The sequence below is a fragment of the Hermetia illucens genome, chromosome 2, assembly GCF_905115235.1.
Source record: "Hermetia illucens chromosome 2, iHerIll2.2.curated.20191125, whole genome shotgun sequence".
Taxonomy (NCBI): Eukaryota; Metazoa; Arthropoda; class Insecta; order Diptera; family Stratiomyidae; genus Hermetia; species Hermetia illucens.
Window position 1 is genome coordinate 110,278,662 of NC_051850.1, and position 22,146 is coordinate 110,300,807.

Below are 22,146 nucleotides of genomic sequence, written 5' to 3' on the forward strand. Positions count from 1 at the left end.
CAATTTGCAATATGATTTTATTGAATTCGTTTTTCGGAAAATATTTTGGTCTTTATTGAGAATTTAGCATGTATTTATTACGCACAATAATTTATGAATGAAACCATTATTGTTATTATTGATTCGGACATACGAACTTATCTGTTTTCTTCACACATTTCTCAACATCTCTGTTGTATACCGTGTCTATTGGGCACATGAAATCCTCTTTGCTAATTTTTTGATTTCCATTTTCGTCTTCATCCGGATAGCAATAGTAATACCTTAGAAATAAAAGAAAACGTTAATTTTAAAACTAAATGTACATTTATGTTTGCCTTTACCGTTTGCAAGAAAGATCGATTAAATCCGGAAATTTCCCAATCTTATCACCGCATTCAAATGGTTCACCTGGATCTGGAATGTTTGGTTCGGTGGTTGAACCATCACAAGCTACTTGCTGTAAGCATTCAAACAAAATGAGATACAGGCAGATAAGTTACAGGCAGAATATTAAAGACTGAAACTATGTATGACAGAAAGGTCTAGATGGGAATTAACCTGAAGTTTTGAATCGTAACCTATCGAGCCTCAAGTTCCCCCTTCTAACTATTTATCGTTGGGACACTTTACACTTTGTACACCCGAAAGTCAGATATGAAAACAGCTTCCCTTGGGACTGTAAGACTACAATATTCACTGATCTTTTGAGACGCTTTGGTGACTTTTTAATTTTAGATTTGATTCTTTTGATGCTTTCCGGGTAGCTGACTGGTTTTTTTTTTTTGGGAGTAGGGTAGGTGAATGCGTTCACGCACAGAGTATTGGACTCCCGCAACAGCACGCGGACTACCAACTAAACCCCTCCCTGTCATCAGAGAACTAGCCTGGAACCGTTTGACACATTACTTCGGGCTAGCTCTCCTGCTCTCCCGGCTTTGGGAGCCTTCAAGTTAGGGAATTCCTTTCACCAACGGCAGAGGAGGGGAGGAAGGGAGTTGTTGTTAGTTCAGGGAACTCCTTCCCGTCCGATCCCTCTGCCGGTCGAGTTCAATCTTCTTCGTAGTAAGAAGAGTCCGAACATAATGCGCAATACGATTCCAGCTGCCAGCGCTCTTCAGCATCTCTCTGACAATGTTGTCTGGAGAGAACTCCCCTGCGTCTGCTTAAAGCTGCTGGTGGAGGCCGCCCCACTTCTCGCAAGAGAAAAGGTTTGTTCAGCGTCATCCGCCACTCCATTGCAGAACACACAATCAGGAGGTGCGCCTTCCCAATCCTGTGCAGTTAAGACTGAAAAACTCCGTGCCCACTTAGAAGTTGGGTAAGGAAGTAATCAATCTTACCGTGCTTTATATTCAACCATGGGTCCAATTTGTCGATGAGCCGCGCAGTCCACTTGCCCCTTGGCTCATTTTGCCAAGAAAGTTGCCACTCGCTAACGGTGCGTTGACGTTCTTCACGTACAACCACCTCTCTTAAGTTCTTGCCTTTACGGCTGTAGATAGCTTTCCGCTCCTTGGCAAGCAGGGCAACGGGGATCACTCCCGCGATCATCATCACAGCTGGTTCGGGGACGGTGTGATAAGCAGATGCCATTCGCAAAATTCCCCGCCTTTGCACCTGAGCAAGGCGTTTACGATGCACCTCCTTGTCAAGGGCATCAGCCCATACCTCCGCACCATAGAGCAGAACCAGCTGCGTTGCTCCCATATGGAGAGGTCTCCTGGTAGATATAGGGTCCCCGACATTCGCCATTAGCCGACTGAAGGCCGCGACTCCAGCTTCAGCCCTGCCCGCGGCTGCTTTGATTTGCTCGAAGAAGCTCATCTTCGAGTCGAGTATTAAACCAAGGTATTTAATCGGTTTTGACTCTATAGTCAACTCGCCGATCGATATGGGACGCAAGGTCGGGATTCTCCTTCTGGTCAGGATGACTACTTCGGTTTTTTCCAGCGCAAGGTTGAAACCGTGAGCAGTCATCCATCCGCTTACCCGTCGCATCAATATGCCAAGTCTGCTTTGCGCCTGTTCAACAATGCGTCCGGCAGCAAGTGCCGCAACGTCGTCTGCATAACCGACCAGGCGCGACTCTTCGGGCATATCGAGTCTCAGCAGACTATCGTAGGAAGCGTTCCAGAGGTCCGGCCCTAGGATGGATCCCTGTGCTACTCCCGACGTGATTTCCATCCTCCTCTGGCCCTCTAGCGTCTCATAGAGTAGAAAACGGTCTTTCAGATAATCTCTCAATACCCGCAAGAGATAGCTTGGCACGTGAAACGAGTTCTCTAGTGTGCCCAGCATATCTGTCCATCTTACCGAATTGAAGGCATTTCTGACATCAAGCGTTATGAGGAGCACTATCCGTCGAGATCGGCGGCTGTGTGCCCCGGCTCGATTAAATGCATCTACGACCTCCATAACAGCATCCACTGTAGATTTCCCTGTTCTAAACCCAAACTGCCTTGCGGATAAGTCCCCGGCAGCACGGATCGCTTCAGCAAGTCTACCCCTAATGAGCTTCTCGAGCACTTTTCCGGCCATGTCAAGCATACACAGCGGTCGGTATGCAGACGGGAGCTCCGGGTCTCCTTTATCCTTACTGATCAACGCGAGTCCAGCCACTTTCCAGTGACAAGGAAAAATGCCCTTCTTCAAGCACACGTTGAACGCTTCAAGCAGCAATTCTAGCCGTTGGCGGAACACCAGTTTGTAAACTTCCGCCGGGATGCCATCAGGACCTGGCGTCTTCCTGTTTTTCATAGTGAGAACCGCTTCTTCGAGCTCTCCCATTGTGAAAAGGGGGCAATCCAAGACGCTTTCCGCGCTATTTACATCAACCCGTACAAGGTGTCTGGGGAACAATGCCCGCACAATGCGGTCCATCTGGTCGGTGCTCAATATGCAGGGCTTCCGCAGAGCCCCGATTTTCCGAGTGACAAGTTTATAGCCAAGTCCCCACGGGTCCTCATTCACCTCATTAACAAGATTCTGCCAGCCGCGAGCTTTGCTTTTATTTATAGCGCTGCGGAGTCTCCTTTTTGCTGATCTATATTGTGCCTTCATGGCACATGCCTCCTCGTACAAACGTTGTGCCAAACGGCGGAGCTTATAACACTCGTTCCGTAGGCCGGCAATTTCTGCCGTCCACCAGTACATAGAAGGCTTGTCGCGCCTGGGGCCTCTCCGGGGCAAGGAAGCCTCACACGCCGTCGTTATCAGATTCATCACTGAATTTACGACGGTGTCAGCAGCGACGCTACCACCCCCCGGACTGCCCCTCAGCGCGGCCCCACCTGCTCCAAGAGCTTCGACGAACTTTCCGATGTTCACCCTCGCGACATTCCACATGAAGGGGGAACGTCGTGTTGGTGCTCGCCGGCAAGTAGCGTTAAACACCTCGAACGCAATGTACTGATGATCACTTGCTGAGAAGTCTTCTAGGACTTACCACCCGTCCACCGATGATGCCAGAGATTCCGACGCAAAAGTGATGTCAGGAATGCTTCCTTCACAACCTGGGCACCGAAACGTTGGCGTGGATCCGGTGTTTAAAACTACGAGCCCGGTTCTCGCCGCCATTTCCAGAATCCGTTTCCCTCTGGAGTCTGACTGAGGCACGCCCCATTCAAGAGCCCTGGCATTAAAATCAGCGCCGACCAGGATTCGTCTCTCCGTGCTCGAAACTGCGTCCTCCAGAGCATCAAGCCGGCGCCAGAAGTCCGGCATTGTCTCCTTCGGCGTCAGATAAACGCTAAAAAACGTTATCCCTAAACACCGGATCTAGACAAATCCGTCCCCCCGCCCTTCGGCAAGAACACGAAGTCGAACGTCGTCCCGAACCCAGATGGCAGCGGTGCCCGGTAAGTCGAGATACCATGAGGACGGGTCCTTGTTTCGATATTGCTCGCTAATCAGCACTAGATCAGCATTTACTTCCGCAGTGAACTGTGCTAGCAACTGGTGAGCGGTTGCACTCCGGTGCATGTTAATTTGCAAAATGCGGATCATAACGTTCGCACCCTAGCCCTCTCCAATTTCGCCCTGAAAATCGGACACCGTCCCGAGCCTGCAGTGTGTGCGACGCTTTCACCAGACGCGCCACGATCCCTGCAGAGAACACAACTCTCGCTTTCCTTGCATGTCTTCGCTTGATGACCCACTTGGCCGCATCTCCAGCATGCTGTCCTCCTGTCCGGACCGTTGCAAGCTGCTGACGTGTGTCCATAGTCGAGACACTTGGTGGGGACTATCCGCATTCGTACCCTGCATACTACCCATCCGATTTTGATTCTTCCGCTGTTAAGGAGTTTCCTCGCATATTGTTCGAAGACTTCCACCACGGCGAGTTTTTGGACTCGAGCATTTACAGAGGTAATACCCATCCGGGCATTGGTTACCTCTGGACATTCACGCTTTAGCGCCTCCTCTACTTCGGCCTTTTCTGTGAGGCAGTCAAGATCCCGTATTTCTAGAGAGCACATGGGTTCTAGACTGGAAACAAGAGCCTTCTCCCCCAATAGCCCCTTGACCGCTTCGCAGGACGTGCTCTTGTTGGTCGGCTTTGGGCCCATTTTGACAAGAACTCCACCACTCCTCGTTTTCCGTGTCGAAAACACCTCTGCTCCGTTCTCCTCGGGTTTCATCCTGTAGCGGATTTCACTAAGGACTTCCGCAAATGTCTTGCCTTCCGTCGGCTTAATGAGCAGAGCCGACGGTCTAGTCCTTCTTCGTTTCCTCGTTTTTTCCGCTACTGGCTTTTGGTTGGCAGCCTGCTTGTTTTTGGACAGACGTGTCTCTGGCGACGGAATCGGTTGTTTCTTGTTCTCCTTTTCGCCTTCTTTCTTTGGGCCTTGGGGACTACTTCGATAAAGTTTCCTTGAGGCACGTCGTCCTCCTTCCGCTTTTTCCCCAGTTCACTTTGCAGAGGGCTATCTGCGGTCCGTTTGACGCAAGCAGCATTCTCAGCGGGAAGTGCGACTGTTTCTGCTCTACAATCGTCTGCACTTCCACTCGATTTGTGTCCAAGTCCATCTGCTCAGGGCTAGCGTTTCTCACTGAGCTTACTTCCAGAACAGGGGCACTGCAAGGTAATGGAGTTGCCATCTCCGCACGGTCAGTCGCGCCACTTGCTGAGGCTTCCTATTTATAAAATGTATTATAGTAGCTGAGTGGTTAGAGCACAAGGCTGTCGTACGGAAGGTCGCGGTTCGAATCTCACTGGTATCAGTGAGTTTTGTATCGTGATTTAACTTCGGATACCACTCGACTCAGCTGTGATTGAGTATCTGAGTCAAATCAGGGTAATAATCTCGGGCGAGCGCAATACTGACTACATTGCCTCCTACAGTGTACTGTAGTGTACCATTACGGTCTTGAATGAAGTACTCTAACACACTTCAAGGCCCTGATCCAATATGGATTGTTGCGCCAAAGATTATTATTATTATTCGTTTGATGCACTTGTGGGGAATTTTGGAAGCAATTCGAATTCCGGTGATATATCGAATTTCCGCTGGCCTTGAGTCTTCGGTAATTTCCATTCATTTTCTTAAGGATCCTTAGCTGCGTTTCTTTATAATTGCCCCATATAAGCGTTAAAATCGAGATATATTTGGGATACGAGATGTCAATAAAGGATGGAAAAGATAAGGAAGGTTTGGAGCTTTCCAAAGATAATCGTTTTCCGCTTACTGCTCCGACACAGTATTTCAAAGAAGACGCTGATGCGGGAAAGGTTTAATTCATAGTGGTATTCAGTTGACTGTTACTTGTTTTGCATTTACCCAACATTATAACATTTCTCGTAGAAGTTGCAAAGATCTACAAACCTTTTCTCATTATTGTTATGATTTCCGAGTTCATTACTCCTCATGACGTGCTAAACAATATTGACATCAAAGCGCACTGAACTGGTTATGGTTGCTCTAGAAAGTATTTTCTCCTCTTTATCGCTAGAAGTCTCACTCGAATTGAAGAAAGTAAACATTATCCGAGCTCTCGATACCGCCGTTGGGTTCCAATCCGAGGCGTTATTGACATTTCGTTAGCAAGGTAATTACTTAATTTTCAAGATGCTACCCATAAACTTCTATTTTTTTAACCGCCATTTACGACAAGCAGGGAATACTTTGAATGTATCCATGGACCCTAGCACCCTACGTACGTAAGAGGCTTTTAAAGCATTCGCTGTTTAAGGGGGTCATCCCGTGTGTCGGGTTGGAGAAATCGATTTTTTTTTGCATGAATTGTATCTATATATAGTGGAGAATATGTGGGCAAAGGGATTTTCCGATATTCCGAGTCCTTCAGAAATTACAGGGTTAAACAGGTAAGGAGTTTGCAGCCGCGGCTAGAGTACTCCATGAGAAAGAACATCGAATCTTTTTTTACCTGTTAGTTTTTTACCTGAGCCTTATAAATTTGAACACAGGTATAAATATAAAAAGATGAAAACCCAATCAATTGTCTAAACTTATTTGCTGTTTGGAATAAAAAGGATAATCCAGTCTAGAGTGAGCAGTGAAGGCGCTCAAGTTATACTCAGTTATATTTTGTAGTAAGTATTGTGCTGTTTGTGTGTTCAGTGATTTTTTTAAATGGATCGTACGAAAGGAGATCGCTTTAACGTTCAATGAGTATTTCATGGGAATCGATAGTTATCAGAGAAGAAAAAGGACTTCGCATCAACATCAGCAAAGAAACTTTTAGCAAGCATGAACATGGATGTTCCAATTGCGACAAGTTTTGTATATTGTATATTGGATTTTGCTGGAGTTTTCTCCGGTAATTCTGCAAAGTTCTGCAAATAAGAAAATATACGTAGTAGTAAAAGAGGAATGCCTAGGACATGTCGAGAAAAGAATGGGAACGCGGCTTAGAAATGCAAGGAAGAATCACAAAGGCATTGGTGGAAAAGCGGCTGGAAAACTTACTGATAAGGTTATTAATGACCTCACTACATTTTCTGGGCTAGCTATTCGTCGACACGCAAATTCGATAGAAGGATGAAGGGCAACTTTCTTCCATAAATGTTCTCCAGAAGAAAATCTTCAGCATCAAAATTGTCCAGCAGGCGAGGACATTTGGTGCAAATGGCGTAAAGCGGAAGCTAAAGGAGAACTGGATGGTTTTCACCACGAGAAGGCACCTTTGACTGAAGAAGTTCAAGCAGTCATCAAACCAATCTACGAAGATTTGTCACGAGATGATCTCTTGAACAGATGCTTAGGAGCAGAGACCCAGAATAACAATAAGTCGTTAAATGCATTAATCTGAACTTTCGCTCCTAAACACCTTCATTCTGAGGCCAAGGTCATAGAAATAGCCACTTTTCTGGCTGTAATTATTTTCAATGAAGGATTCAATGGCATTCTCAAAATCCTAGTGACAATTGGATGCCAAGTTGGTCACATATGTCAGGTTTATGTCGACCGCCGTAATGAAGCGCGAATTTGGCGGTCCGAACGACGATCGACTGACCTCGCTAAAAGAGCCACAATGGAAACCAGAGAGCAACAACCGGCCCTACAAGACCTTTTTGAAGAAACGGAGGGTGCCCTCTATGGACCAGGTATAGCAGATTAATGATGAGCTAAAATTTTACTGTTAATAATCACATTTCAATTTTCAAAGGCGTTTTTCTCGAAACTGCATCTTGAAAATCGGCTGCCACCATAGCTCAAAATCTATCCAACCAAATTCTTCGAAATTTTCACGGCTTCTTTAGTACATATTTCTACGGTCCGCAAACTAGGATAATTACAATCGGACTAGTAGTTTTTTTTTATTCATAAAAAAAGCCGTAAAAAAACACCAAAATCCAAAAAATTAAGTTTAACTGAAAAATTTACTACATATACTAGAGACATGAGTAAACATATGGTGAAAAAATCACGTTTCTATCTTCATCCAGTCCTACAAAATAATTTTTGAAAAAAAGGCAAAAAAACGGCCTTCACACGGGATGACCCCTTTAACATGAACGGTGGCCAAAAGGTAATCATATCGCCCAGATTATCTCCAGTCAAACGAAAATTGAAAACCACGATCGGGTATTATGGATTTAATCAAGGAAAAGTATAGGGATCCTTCTCTTCTTTAGGTATTCTGAATAGTATTCTGGAAAGCAGTCCGCAAAAAGGCGGGAATCCGCTGCCTAATTAATGCAGCACCTACATTATCTAACAAGTCGGAATACCGGAAGCTCGCGCTTCGGGTATAAAGGTTTTGCGTTCATCTGATGTAAGAAATTTCAACGCACATTTTTCTATCCGTATATAGCTACAAATCGAACATAATTCTTCATATGTTTCCAAACTACGTACATATTCGGCCATAGATATTACGCTCACCCTAAACAAACTGCCTATTTCCGAACACTGTACACATACATGCAAGTATATAAATTTATGGTACCAATATTTCCGATTTACTTCTTATATCTATCTGAATTAGGCACTAACCGCAAAGTTCATTAACACGCATATATTATATACCTACATACACACATCTGGTTGACAAATTACTTAAAAACTAAAACAGAATAATTCTCTGCGACTCAATTCATAAGAACTCATTTCGTTGTGGTATTGACGAATTGATATGTGATGATGACGTCATGCAGGTTATAGAGTGCACGAAATTCACAAAAAATTGTGAAGTTTCACCCCCTATACCTTTGTTAATAATAGTTGGATTTTCTTCAAACTTGACCAAACTGTGCATTATGTTCTTCATTACATGGTAAATTTTGTACTTCTGGGATGAACATAAGGGGGGTGCCGGGTAAATTTCTAAAATATGGAAATATACTATTATTAACTTTATTTGTGCAGATATCGGAACCGGATATATTTTGAGGCCTAGATTTCATAGGGATTCATCACTGTGATTTTTTTCAGATTTTTCGGTTGGATAAGTTCTGAGAACGAGACCTGTTACACTTTTTGGGGATCATATTTTGAGCCCTCACTCCCCTATGTTTCACCCAATATCAAATATGAAACCAGTTTCGAAAAGTACTAATTGAGACCCTTCATTTGATACCCCATATGGCTACATTGTGGAAAAGAAAAAGTTACACCCTCCATTCACATGTATGGAGAGCCCCCCTTAAACTTAACACAAGATGGCGCCACTTACTGCATGTAAAGGGAACACCAGATTACATACTCTCACCAATTTTCGTGACAATCGGTCTAGCCGTTTCCGAATAAATCGGGTGTGACAGACAGACAGACAGACACACCTGTGAGGAGTGGCCAGATCTCCCATCAGGCGCGACCCCAGCTGGCGGATAGGGGCATACCTATTGATGTGTAAATATGTGTTCATGCACTTTTCTTTTTTGATTGTGCATGGGCTAGTGTTTGCTCATCTCTGGTGCGCGGACCAAAATGGCTATGGGAAGGATACCCAGAACATAAAACCACCATGGAAGACGAGAGAAGGAGGAAACTTACGGTGCAGGGGCTCGGAACCCCAGTACCGGCGGCTTTTGGGAGTGAGCAAGCGGGCTCCCGGTCGTCGATATCCCTCGACCGCAGTGCCTGGGTGGTGGACAACTTGGCCACCTTGGCATATAATGCTACAAGTGATGTGGATCTGGAGAAGGAAGTATTCAAGCGAAGTACGACTTTACCGAGAACACCAATAACAAGACCAAACAAAGATGAACTAAAAGCAGCTTTTTGGACAACAAAAGCCGTGACAACACCCACCGCACATGTTCAAGATGCTCGACAACAGGAGGTGCTCCAGGAACAAGGAAGAGATCCATTCAAAAGAAGCTCATCAACTTTGAGATCTCCACCAATGCCAAAGACGATGAAGGATAAAGTACAGGTCAAAAGTGAAGGACCATGTAAAAGGAGTAACCCTGCCGGGACTTATAGGGAGCAGAGTCCCGATCCGGAGGAATTATCCTTCACCCAGCTTGGGGCAAAAATAGTTGAGTTGTCCGAGTTTATCAAGGACAAGCACAACGTGCACCAAGCCATAAAGAATATGGTGAGGGCTATTAGAGTTCTCTATAATAGATCACAGATTTAGGAAAAGAATAATAAGAACACGCCGAACCCCGCTGTGCCAACAGTATCACAAGCGACCCAAGTGACGCCTAACCGTACTACCATCGAATCCCAGCGAAATAAGCGAGTACGTGAAAAAGAGGGGCACCCTTTAAGTAATCAGCAGGCGCCTAAGAGAAAAAAGGCGGACAGGACATCCGGAAAACCAACACCAACAGGTCAGAAGGAGGAAACCGTACAGCGAATCTAGGAAACTCGACCAGCGTTGCGAAGCCTAAGACCAGCGAAAACGATGGATGGACTAAAGTTACCAACAAAAAAGCGGAACGAAAGGCAAAAGTGCGAACTCGTCCAGCTGTAATTGTTATCTCCAGTAAGGGCAATCTGTCCTACGCGGAGATACTCAAAAAGGTCAAAGCGGATCCCGACCTAAAAGATCTGAGCGGAAATGTAAACCGAATCCGAAGAACCTAGAAAGGGGATCTCATGTTCGAGCTGAAAAGATCCAGCGTGGGCAAAACTGATGACTTTCGCACTCAAGTGAAAAACTCACTTGGGGAGAATGCCGCAGTGCGTGCCCAAAAACATGAGATCTACCTTCAATGTAAGGATCTCGATGAAGTAACATCGAAAGAAGAAATTTGTATTGCTCTGAAGGAGCAATTCAAGTTGAAAGAATTCACCGAGGAGTCTATTGTGGGCTTAGCCTATGGTGGTACTCAAACAGCCACAATACGAGTACCAGCGGAGGCAGCACAGATGTTATTGGCTGCCGGAAGGGTTCGGATTGGATGGGTTGTCTGCCGTTTAAGGGAACAAATTTCACTGAAGAGGTGCTTTAAATGCCTCATGTTTGGACACTTCGCGAAGGCATGCACCAGCAGCATTGATCGATCCGATCGATGCAGAAGGTGTGGGGAGAAAGGCCATATTGCCAGAGAGTGCAATAGGGACCCCAAGTGCCTATTGTGCGAAGTAAAAGAGGGACAGGATAACTGGCATATTGCCGGGAGTGGTAAATGTCCAGAATTTAGGAAGGCGCTCACTGCAATGAGAAAATGAGGTTTATTCAAATAAACCTGAATCATTGCAGGGTCGCTCAGGATTTACTTGAGCAGGCCACGTTCGAATCTGAGATGCAAATTGCAATCATAAGCGAACCGTATAGACACCGTCACGGTGGCATATGGGTCAGAGATTCGACTGGTGGAGCGGCGATATGGGCTTGCGGTCGACAGGCCATACAATGTACTGCAAGTCAGGCAGGCAGTGGCTTCGTGTGGGCGAAAATAAGTAGTGTATATGTATACAGCTGTTACGCCCCGCCAAGTTTGACACTGTCTGAATTCGAGCAAATGCTTGATAATCTTGTTCTCGACGCGAAGGGACGAAGTCCAAAGGTGATTGCTGGTGATTTCAATGCTTGGGCCCTAGAGTGGGGTAGTAGGGAATCAAATGCTAGGGAGCGCAATTTATTAGAAGCTTTTGCGCAGATGGACTTGGTTTTGGCTAACGAAGGTGCTGTAAACACCTTCCAGAAAGGGGGATCAGGCTCGGTTGTAGACCTGACCTTTGTCAGGCCTTCGCTGGCGCGTGGTATGTCCTGTTGCGTCAGCGAACGCTACACACACAGCGATCACCAGGCAGTTTCCTTTGAGACATGTGTCGAACCTCAGGGCAAAGAGCTATCATGCCCGAAACCGAAAAAGATTTCAGGCTGGTCTGCAAAATCATTGGATGAGCAGAGCTTCTTAGAGGTGTGGTTGGATCAACCTGATATAGCAGGCGCCTCTACGGAAAGAGCTGTCCATCTGGCTCAATGCATCGCCAAAGTATGTGACGCGTCCATGCCTAGGAGGTGCGCATTCCCCCGTAGAAGACCAAACTACTGGTGGAATGATGAACTGACCGGCCTTCGATCAGCCTACCACCGAGCCAGAAGAGCGACTCAGAGGGCGGTAGGTAGAGTCGATCAAGGGCAGAAAGAGTGCGCCTACAAGGCAGCCCGCAAAACCCTCAAGCTCGCCATCCAGCGAAGCAAGAGGAAATGCTTTAGGGAGCTCTGCTCAGAAGCGGACGTAAATCCGTGGGGGAGAGCTTATGGAATCGTGATGGGACGATTTAGAGGCCGTTCGTCTCCGCAGATCACGTGCCCCGCCCTCTTGTTGAAAATCATCCAGGGGTTATTCCCCCAGCAAGAGGAGAACACCGACACATTCCAACCACCTCTGAATGTGACGGCAATCCCGCCAGTCACCAGAGACGAGCTCCTGGAGATCTGCGGCAGAATAGGAGACAATAAAGCACCGGGTCTGGACGGAGTACCGAATAAGGCCCTTAAGCTTGCCGTGAAATCCAGGCCGGACATGTTTGCTGAGTTGTTCGAAGCGTGCATGTCCGAGGGAATATTTCCAGCGGTATGGAAGCGGCAGAAGTTGGTGCTTCTGCCTAAGCCTGGTAAACCACCAGGTGAACCATCCTCATACCGACCCATATGTCTTTTGGACACAGTGGGGAAAATGCTAGAGCGGGTAATCTATAATAGATTACTCCCAGTAGTTGAGAGCCAAGGCGGCCTTTCAGATCGGCAGTATGGATTCCGTAAAGCCAGATCAACCATTGATGCCATCAAATTGGTTACTGGCTTGGCCGAAGATGCAATCCACGGAAAGGGTAGTACCAGCAAATATTGCGTGGTAGTAACCATGGACGTGAAAAATGCATTCAATTCGGCCAATTGGAATCTAATCCGGAAATCCCTAGCGAAGGTTGGTATTCCCGCATACCTCGCCGCAATTGTCGATAGTTATTTAACTGAAAGGAGGCTCTGGTACGACACTGATGACGGACCGCAGGAGTACGTCGTTTCCGCGGGTGTCCCGCAGGGCTCCGTATTGGGCCCACTACTGTGGAACATCATGTACAACGATGTACTTAATCTTCCCCTTCCGGAGGAAGCCACAGTGGTGGGTTACGCTGACGACATTGCACTGGTTGTTGTCGCAAAGCATCTCGAAGATGCTGAGTTATACTCAAGCGAGGCAATCAGTGCTGTCAAATGCTGGTTGGAGAGCTCTGGTCTGACGCTTGCGGAGGAAAAAACGGAAGCGGTCCTCATCACGAAGCGCCGGAAGAGAAATTACGCCTGTGTTAGAGTCGGGAATCATATCATCACTTCCAAGCCGGCCATCAAATACTTGGGGGTGGTGATAGACAGGAAGCTCAGCTATAAGCAACACGTACAGTATGTTTGTGATAAATCATCCACTGCCAGTATGGCCCTGGCCAGGATGATGCCGAACGTGGGAGGGCCACGGCATACCTCTAGGTTGCTTATAGCCAGGGTGGTGACCTCAATCATGCTCTATGCGACCCCAGTTTGGAGCGAGGCGTTGCAGATGTCAGTTAACACTAGCAAACTGAATGCAGTCTACAGGAGGACAGCTCTGAGGGTATGCTCTGCCTTCAGGACTGTCTCAGATGATGCAGCATTCGTCATCTCTGGAATGATGCCGATTGACATCTTGGCAGATGAGATGGCGAATATATACCATTCGAAGCCAATCTCTCCCTTACTGCAGACGAAGAAGGCCGAGAGGGAGAGATCGCTAAATAGATGGGAAGAGCGGTGGGAACGCTCGGGAAAGGGTCGGTGGACTCACAGGCTCATTCCTGCCATCAGGGAGTGGTTGGAGAGACGACACGGTGAGGTTAATTATAATCTCACCCAGTTTCTCACGGGACATGGAGGATATCTCCAATACCTTCACAGGTTTAAATTGGAGACCTCACCCGATTGTCCAAATTGCGATGGAGTCCCAGAGGACCCAGAGCATGTATTCTTCCACTGTCCGAGATTTGTGGAAGAAAGGAGGAACCTAGAGGAGACTCTAGGAGAGGTGCTGGTACCAGAAAATCTGGTGCCGAAAATGCTAGCACATCAAGAGAATTGGGATGCGGTCAACTCCATGATCGCATCAATTCAAGATAAATTGCGGAAGGCAGAGGAAAGGAGAAAAACGCTGTCACGTACGCCGCGTATAGAAGAAATGGGATTAAGCTAGAGTGAGCTGACTCCGCCCCGTGATGTAATACCTTATGGTGGTTCCGCGGGGCAGGGAGGGAGTCGGGGGTGGTTTTAGTGGGTAAAAATCCCACACGCTGGTGTGTCCAGACCAGTGTCTTTAGAAGATTTCCACCTCCTCAAAAAAAAAAAAAAAGACAGACAGACACACGGACAGACACCGTCTCGATTCTAATAAGGTTTTGTTTCACACAAAACCTTAAAAATCATAATCAACGGCGCAACAACGGATATCCGGTCTAGGCCTGCCATAATAAGAAACTTCATAAATCTCGCTTTTGCGGCAGGGCCCAGCAATTCGATATCCCTAAAAGCTGTCTAGCGTCCTGGCCTACGCTATTGCTCCATCTCAGGCAGGGTCTGCCTCATCTTCTTTTTGTACCGTAGATATTGCCCTCATACCCTTATAGACTGTCCGGGCTGGATCATTCTTATCCATACCGCCTTGGCATAGACCGATGATGATGTTCTGAGCACATTCGTCCTAGTAAAATAGTGGAGGATACCCCATAATTGGTACTCAGCAACGTGATACCCCTATAATTGCTGCACTGCTTGATATTTCCCTTTTTATGTATGGGAAAGATAATGCCTCGTCGGCAGTCAACAAGCACACCTTGAACTTCAGTTCATGATGATGAGTTGGTCGCCTATACATCTAACGAATCCGACTGCAATTGCATCGGCCCTTGGTTTTTAAACCCATAAATTGCACGGACTACTTTTTTCATCCTTGGTGGTAGCAGCATTTGCCCACCTCCAGTTGGTCGATATTGTGGAGCAGTTTATCAAAGTACTCAACTCATCGCTCAAGTAAGCCATCCGCCCGCAAAATTGATTTGCCTCGCATCGAGATGAATAAAGCTTCATCCTACTGACTTGTGGGTAAAACTTCTACGCCAGGTGTAGTTAGCCTTCCCTTTTCTGTCTATGTCGTTTCTTCACTCGACTATGCTTGTAAACCAGTCATCGTTGTAAAGTCCGTCCAGTACGAGACCCTTCTTGTGGCTCCATAACTTCAGTTTTCCGCCCTACCCAACCCCCAAACTGGAAAAGCAGTTGATACAATTTGTCCGGATTTTTTGTGGAGAAGATTCGGCCTCATCCTTTATCGTCTGCAGTTTCTCATTAATAAAAAACTACCAATTCACGCTTTGCTTTGGGATCTATACTGCCATTTTAAATGTCATTACCCACAATACTGTGCGTCTGTTCTAAACATGAGCTTGTCCGCCCATGCATGCCATCACATCTTCTTCCAACGTCGTGGCGCTTTTGGAAAGACTTTTTTGTGAATGGCGAAAGACGTTTTCAAACCACTAGCTTCGGTAATGGGTCGCCTTGAAACTTTAAATCGTGGACGACTCTGAACACAACTTTTTTTCTTGTTGAAGGTGGAACAGGCTTCGCCGGCAAGTTTATGCAGGTGAAAGAGAGTCCTTTCCAGACAATGTTCTCAGGAAGGTACTGAGAAGAGTGTTGTGCATTACGTTTAGGTTCTTCTTGTTGCGAAGAAAATTGAGCTCGACCAGAAGAAGGACCGGCGGTCAAAGGGTAGTATAGGTCCCAGGGCGAAACCGGTTTCCTGTAGAAGAGTCGCTACACCATATATTATAGCGGCCAGTAAACCATGTGCTCGGAGTAGGTTTCTTGGTTAGCAAAAAATGAAACCTGCTGTTATCGGCTTTGAAAATATAAGCAAAAGGCTATGTACTCTGCGTTTCCGAGGCTAGTTTTGAAATATAATCCTCATAAACGTTCACGCCCCTACAGAGAAGACTGCAGAGTTCAACCAAATTGAGCACGTGCTGATTGAACGCTGCCACTTCTCAGCCTTGATGAATGTCAGAACATATAGGCGGGGGGCCAATATAGACTCGGATCACTATCCCGTAGGCATGGTCCTCCGAGCTCGAATTACGACACCACCTACAATCAATCCTCTCTGACAATCAGGTGACAGTGAATATTGAAGCCATCCACAACACAGTCCTCCTCAACACCTATAAGAGCGAAATGGATGCCGCAATAACCGCAGTCAACAGAGATCCTGAAGATGAAGCATCAACAAATGATCTTCACAATAACCTGAAGAACGTTATCATTGATACGGCCATAAAGAAACTTGGCCTCACCCGCAAAAAAAGTCGGAATGGCTGGTTTGATCATGAATGTAAGCTAGCAACGAAAAGGAACACCGCTGCATTCCGAGTAATGTTGCATTCTCAAAAAACGCGGGCACGCGCAGAGACTTAACACGAACTCCGTCGAGCGGAGAAGCGACTTCACAGATGGAAAAAGGAAGCCTGGGAGAACCAACAAGTCTGTGGACTAGAAAAGTACGGGGAGCATCCGCATCAGGCGCGGAAGTTTTGCCAAAAAGTCAGCAGGATGAAGCCTTATACACCTCGATGCTCATCCTACCGAGACAAAGAGTAAATTCCGATTTCCGGCAGAATGGACATATTGGAACGATGGGTTGACTGCTTAGATGAGCCACTGAACAACCAGAACATCGGCGAGTTGGAGATCCCGGCAACTAAAGACGACGGACAAATACTGCCACCATCAAGTACAGAACAAACAGTCCGTGCAATTCACCGGCTTAAAAATCATAAATCGCCAGGACCCGATGCAATTATAGCCGAATTGTTTAAATATGGAGGCTACCAATTACACCAAGTGGTTCATCAACTTGTGGTCAAGGTATGGGACAGCGAATCAATGCCTGACGACTGACAAAGGCAGCACTGTGTGATATCTCCCTTTATATGTCCCATACATATAAAGGGAGATATCACACAGTGCTGCAATTAGAGAGGTATTACGTTGCTCAGTACTATTTACAGGATATTATCCACTGTCTTGTTGGTGGCCCATCATTGGTCCATACCAAAGAGGCTTGCCCCCCAAGCAAATCAGCAACAGGTCAGATTTTCTCTTTGCGGCAAGTGATGGAAAAACTGTTGGAATATGGACATCAGTTGCACCACCTATTTATCGACTTTAAAGTCGGTTTTAAAGCCGGTTATGATAGCATAGCCAGGGTAAAACTGGACACGGTCATGAGAGAACTCGGTATCCCGACGAAATTGGTAAGACTGACTAGCCTGACCCTGACCAATGTGCGAGGCCACATATCATGGGAAGAACCACCCGAGATGTACAAACTGCTTTCATCCAGATCGAGCAGGCTACGCGAGATCTTGGACTGGACATCAATGAAGGCAAGACAAAATATATGGTGGCAACGTCAGCAGCAAAGACCAGCCAACCAACAACATCAAATCCCACTGGTCAAACGGGAAAAATAAAGATTGGAAACTACAACTTTGAGACCATTGATAATTTCTCTTATCTAGGGTCGGAAATCACAACCGATAACAGCTATGACGATAAAATCCGGGCACGGATAGTGGCAGCCAACAGAGCCTATTTCAGCTTACAAAAACTGTTCCGCTCGAGACGTCTCAGGGTCTCGGGGTCAAAGCTCTTACTGTACAAGACAATGATCTTGCCAGTCCTCATGTATTCCTCGGAGACTTGGGTTCTTAGCAAGAAGAATTGCGAATTCTTGGCCGCGTTGGAGAGAAGAATCCTCCGAAGAATTTTTGGCCCCCTATATGAGGCTGGACGATTCCATAGCCTACATAACGAGGAAGTGTATGAGCGATACCATGACCGTCCGGTTGTGGATAAAATCCAGCTCAATAAGTTACGGTGGGCGGGACACTTAACCCATATGGATGAGGATAATTCAGCCCGGAAACTCTATAAGGGCAATCTCTATGGTAGAAAAACAAGACAAGGCAGACCTTGCCTGAGATGGAGCGATGGCGTAGGTCAGGACGCCAGACAACTTTTAGGGATATCGAATTGGTGTACGTCGGCTCAAAACTGGGATGTCTGGAGTTCCTTATTAAGGCCTACCTAGACGGGATACTGGTTGTTTCGCCTTTGATAATGATGAGTAGAAGCACCGGATGGCAAGAAGTTGCTTGAAGATAGCGTGCATCTACTGTACGCATTCATTTTCCAGGCTTCTACCCTTCTATGGAAGACAACAATATTTTGCCCCAATAACGCACAGAAAAAGGAAGAAGGGAAACTGGAAACTAGCGAAAAAGTTTGAACGATAGCTGGAGTAAGATGGGCAAGTTTGGGTATCTTTATTCCCTTCAAATCATCTGGAGTGGATCGTATTTCTCCGCCATACTTCAGACGACTTAGAAACCATGAGGCAGCATAGCTTTGGGATACATATGAAGGGGGCAAAATTGATTTTTATTTTGAAAGCGGGCGATCAGATCCTGACACCTTGATATTTCAGGTTAATTTATCTGACATCTGAAAGTAGTGCAGAAGGTTTTAGACAAGGACATTAAAACTAACGTTCCAACACGTAATCTCCTATATCAATGTAAAGTGCTTAACGGGCAGGACCGCCAACTGAAACTGCCCTGCACCAGCTCACGAACATATCGACAACGGTGGCTTGATACGCTGGGTGCGGATTTGCAATCCTCTCGACAGCATACAGATTCCGCTTTTGATAGAACAAAATGGCGAAACCGAACACGACCAGCCGACCCCACCTGTGAACGGGACAACGGCTAAAGAAAAATAAGAGGCAATATGAGGACACATCCTGTGACAGAATCCAAATTGGTTGGTTGATTTACTATAAGTATAGAAGCTATATAGGAAACAGAAAACAAATATTTGGAAATTACAATAGATCAAAGCTGCTCCAAGAGGCACATATTTGATAATTTATCACTCAATAGCAGGAAAGGAATAGAGATGTACTCCAATTCCAATCGCGTCCTCCATTTAAAAAAAAAACCTAATGCTAGTACTTCCACTAATTAAATTATTTTTGAAAACGATCCAACTGGTCCCCCTCCCTTAAACTTCGTAGTCCAATTTTAATTTTATTTTTTATAGACTTGTTCATATTGAACATTATTGGGTGCAGGCAAGCGATTATTTGTAGCTGGGGGGAATGACCTGCCGCACACTTTAACACAACAGTGAGTTATGGAACCGTCCGCGCCGTCGGCATCTTTTAACGACCAGCATAAATCCTGGTTCTAAATAGTAATAAACGAAGATGCATCTGCGCATCTTCTTTCCTCCGTATCATTTCTCATTTTCCATATCTCGTCATACCCAGCTCAGGTCAAATGTTTTCTTTCACAACATGTCCTGTTGTTGAATAATAAACGAAGATGCATTTGCGCATCTTCGCTGCTCAGAATGACCGTAATAAAAGGATAGGATTTTACGTAGATAAGAAGGATTTTACGTAGATAAGAACCATATATTAATATGTGTTATGTATTATATAGTTTCATAGAAGATAAGGAACATATGTATATTATGTAAATAATTTAAGGAAATATAAATACGAGGTGACCGAGAAGGAACCTCAGTCTTGTTTCGAAATTACAGTACGGAAGTACTAAAAGAAACAACTGTGTAACAATGACACTAAGTGTTGTTACTTAACTCAGTGTGTGGACCGGGAGCGAAAATTAGCGGGGCCGACTGACGTTTTGTGTAAAACACAACCTTATCACTGTCTGTCTGTCTGACTGCTCATCTGTCTGTCTGTCTGTCACACGCATTTTTCTCGGAGTGGAATTATAGTGATCCACACCAAATTTGGTAGGAAAGTGGGAACTGTGAACGCTCACGCATACAGTGAGTTATATCCTTTTACGTCGAATGTAAGGGGGGACCCCATACATGTAAAAGGGGGGTGTAAATTTTTTTTCATCAAATATGGTCATGTGGGGTATCAAATTAAAGGTCTCGGTCAGTACTTAGCCGGTCTTAGTTTTGACATTCTTCAGAAAGGTGGGAAGTGCGGGGGTTGAAAGTGATCATTTTTTAAGGGGATAATTCTTAGAAACTACCAAACCGAAAAATCTGAAAAAAATCAGGAGGTTGCGATTACATGACGCCTGGGCTTCGAAAAACCTTCCATACCGATATCCGTTAAAATAAAGCTAATAATAGTATATTACTATAATTTTTAGTAATTGGCTGCAAAGCCCCCTTAAGTTCATCCTAGCACCACTGATATAGGCTACAATATAGAACATGATCTTGCCAAGTTTGGTGGAAATCGCACTATTACTAACAAAGTTATAATATGTCAAAGTTGTTGCTTCTTTGCTAATTCAAGACTATGAATGTCAATATCACCCGAAAGTGGATACTCTGACATAATATATGCATATATTACGTTCTATGTACTAAGAAATACGCAAAACCTTTCGTACCTGAAGCGTCCAGCTTCCGGTTTCCCGATTTGTTTTAATTTTTTTCATTTCTAGGTGCGTGTTGTTTATTTCGATAGGTGCGCGCGAATCTCCGTGGTTGGTTTATTTTTCAGAATCCTCTGCGGACTCACGCTTGAATGTTTGAGTGCGGACTTTCATGGTCAATTTCGCTATCTTTTAGGTGTTTGGGTTAGCTCTCCCCTCTTAACCAGCTCCGGCCACTAAAGATGGTTTAACCGTCCACAATTTAAACTGGTCATTACAAAATCCTTCTCTGATTAACTTCCCTTAATCTCCTCATGGAAATGCAGGTAAGGACGGTAATGTTCACAATATCGGCGTGTAGTTGCATAAATCAAAGGAATATTCACATTCTTTCTAGACGGTGCACCGAATTAGAGATATACCAAGGGACAGTGTGAAAGGGAATGGAAGCATCTTAATAAATTCAATTAATTTGACTCGAACACTAAGATCTAGATATTATGAGTTCTAGCCCATATTGGGATAGCAAGCAATGAGGCAGCGGATGAGCTGCCTGGGATAGAGACAGGAACGCCGCTATGCATACGGACCAGAACCGTTTTGTAGAACCGGATGGGTGTGCATGGTCGTAGCTATGCTAAGCAATGAAGAGAAGCAGTTAAAGGAACTACATTGGACGAACTTGGTTTGATCAGCATACTACAGTTGATAGATACACTATATCCTCTCATGGATGCACAATAATTCTACTAGGAGGCAGTGCGTCGCGAATATTCTGCAATATTCTACTGCGATTTGACCTATTTTTCCTAATTGCATATTCACATACTCCTTCAGCATCAAATTGATTTTGTAAAATATACATACATACATCCATTAGAACAATGAATGCTCAATATATTTTCCTTACCTCTATGACATTAGTACAGACCGCACTAAGAAGACTATTGTCGTCGTAACGAAGACTGCAATATGGTTTGCTAGCTTGGCAGTTACGGATATTAGTATCGAGTTGACCATCCAAGCACGTCACGTATCTCTTCGCATCAACACAAGTAGATACTGAATTTGGCTTGCATTGGTTGCAGGTCCGGCTAAGTCTGCAAACAGGAAGTGCGTCCGTTAGGCAAATATTCGGATGATTCACGCAAAAGGCTTCTATCGGGCACGAGTACACGGTCGTGTCACCTAAGTTTGGAAAAAATTGAAGATATTATTTTTGTTTAACGTAATTAATAAGAATTTAGCTTGTAAACAGGAAGTTTATGACTTGAAAACATTTCCCGATTCGTGGTTCATGACGAACAGTCTGAAAAATAAAAATATACATATATTGGGTTTGGGAAAATGAAATGTCGTATTTGCGATGGAAAATTTGACTCTTTATTTGATATACTTAGAATTATCCGATTGAAGTCAAATATGCGCCATTTTGTTCGCAAACTTGTTGCCATTTAGAAGGCAACTTCATTCCTTTCACTAACGGGAGAGGAGAGGAGGAAGGGAACTGTCAGTTTAAGCAACCCCCTGCCATCCGGCTCCTCCACCGGTCCAGTTCTATCTTCTTAGCAACGAGAAAGGCCAAACGTAATGGGCAACACGGTTCCACCTGTTAGCAGTCCTCAGCATCTCTTCGACAATGTTGCCTGGAGAGGGATCCCCTGTGTTTAAATAGAGCTGCTGATGAACCCCGTCCCACCTTCCACATGAAAAAAAAGTATGGTTGGCGTCGTCCACAACTCCATTGCAAAACACACAATCCAGAGAACGCGCCTTTCCA

General features: G+C 45.3%; 1 protein-coding gene across 1 annotated transcript in view; it reads right to left on the minus strand.

Moving 5' to 3' along the window:
* LOC119649196 overlaps nt 1-22,146 on the minus strand; it is a 48,726-nt gene continuing 26,580 nt past the window's right edge. The window contains exons 3-5 of the mRNA XM_038051234.1: nt 21,277-21,554; nt 324-439; nt 1-263 (exon numbers count right to left, since the gene is read on the minus strand). Of these exons, the coding sequence (XP_037907162.1) occupies nt 116-263; nt 324-439; nt 21,277-21,554 (542 nt within the window). The 3' untranslated portion in view covers nt 1-115. The remainder of the gene's footprint in view (nt 264-323; nt 440-21,276; nt 21,555-22,146) is intronic.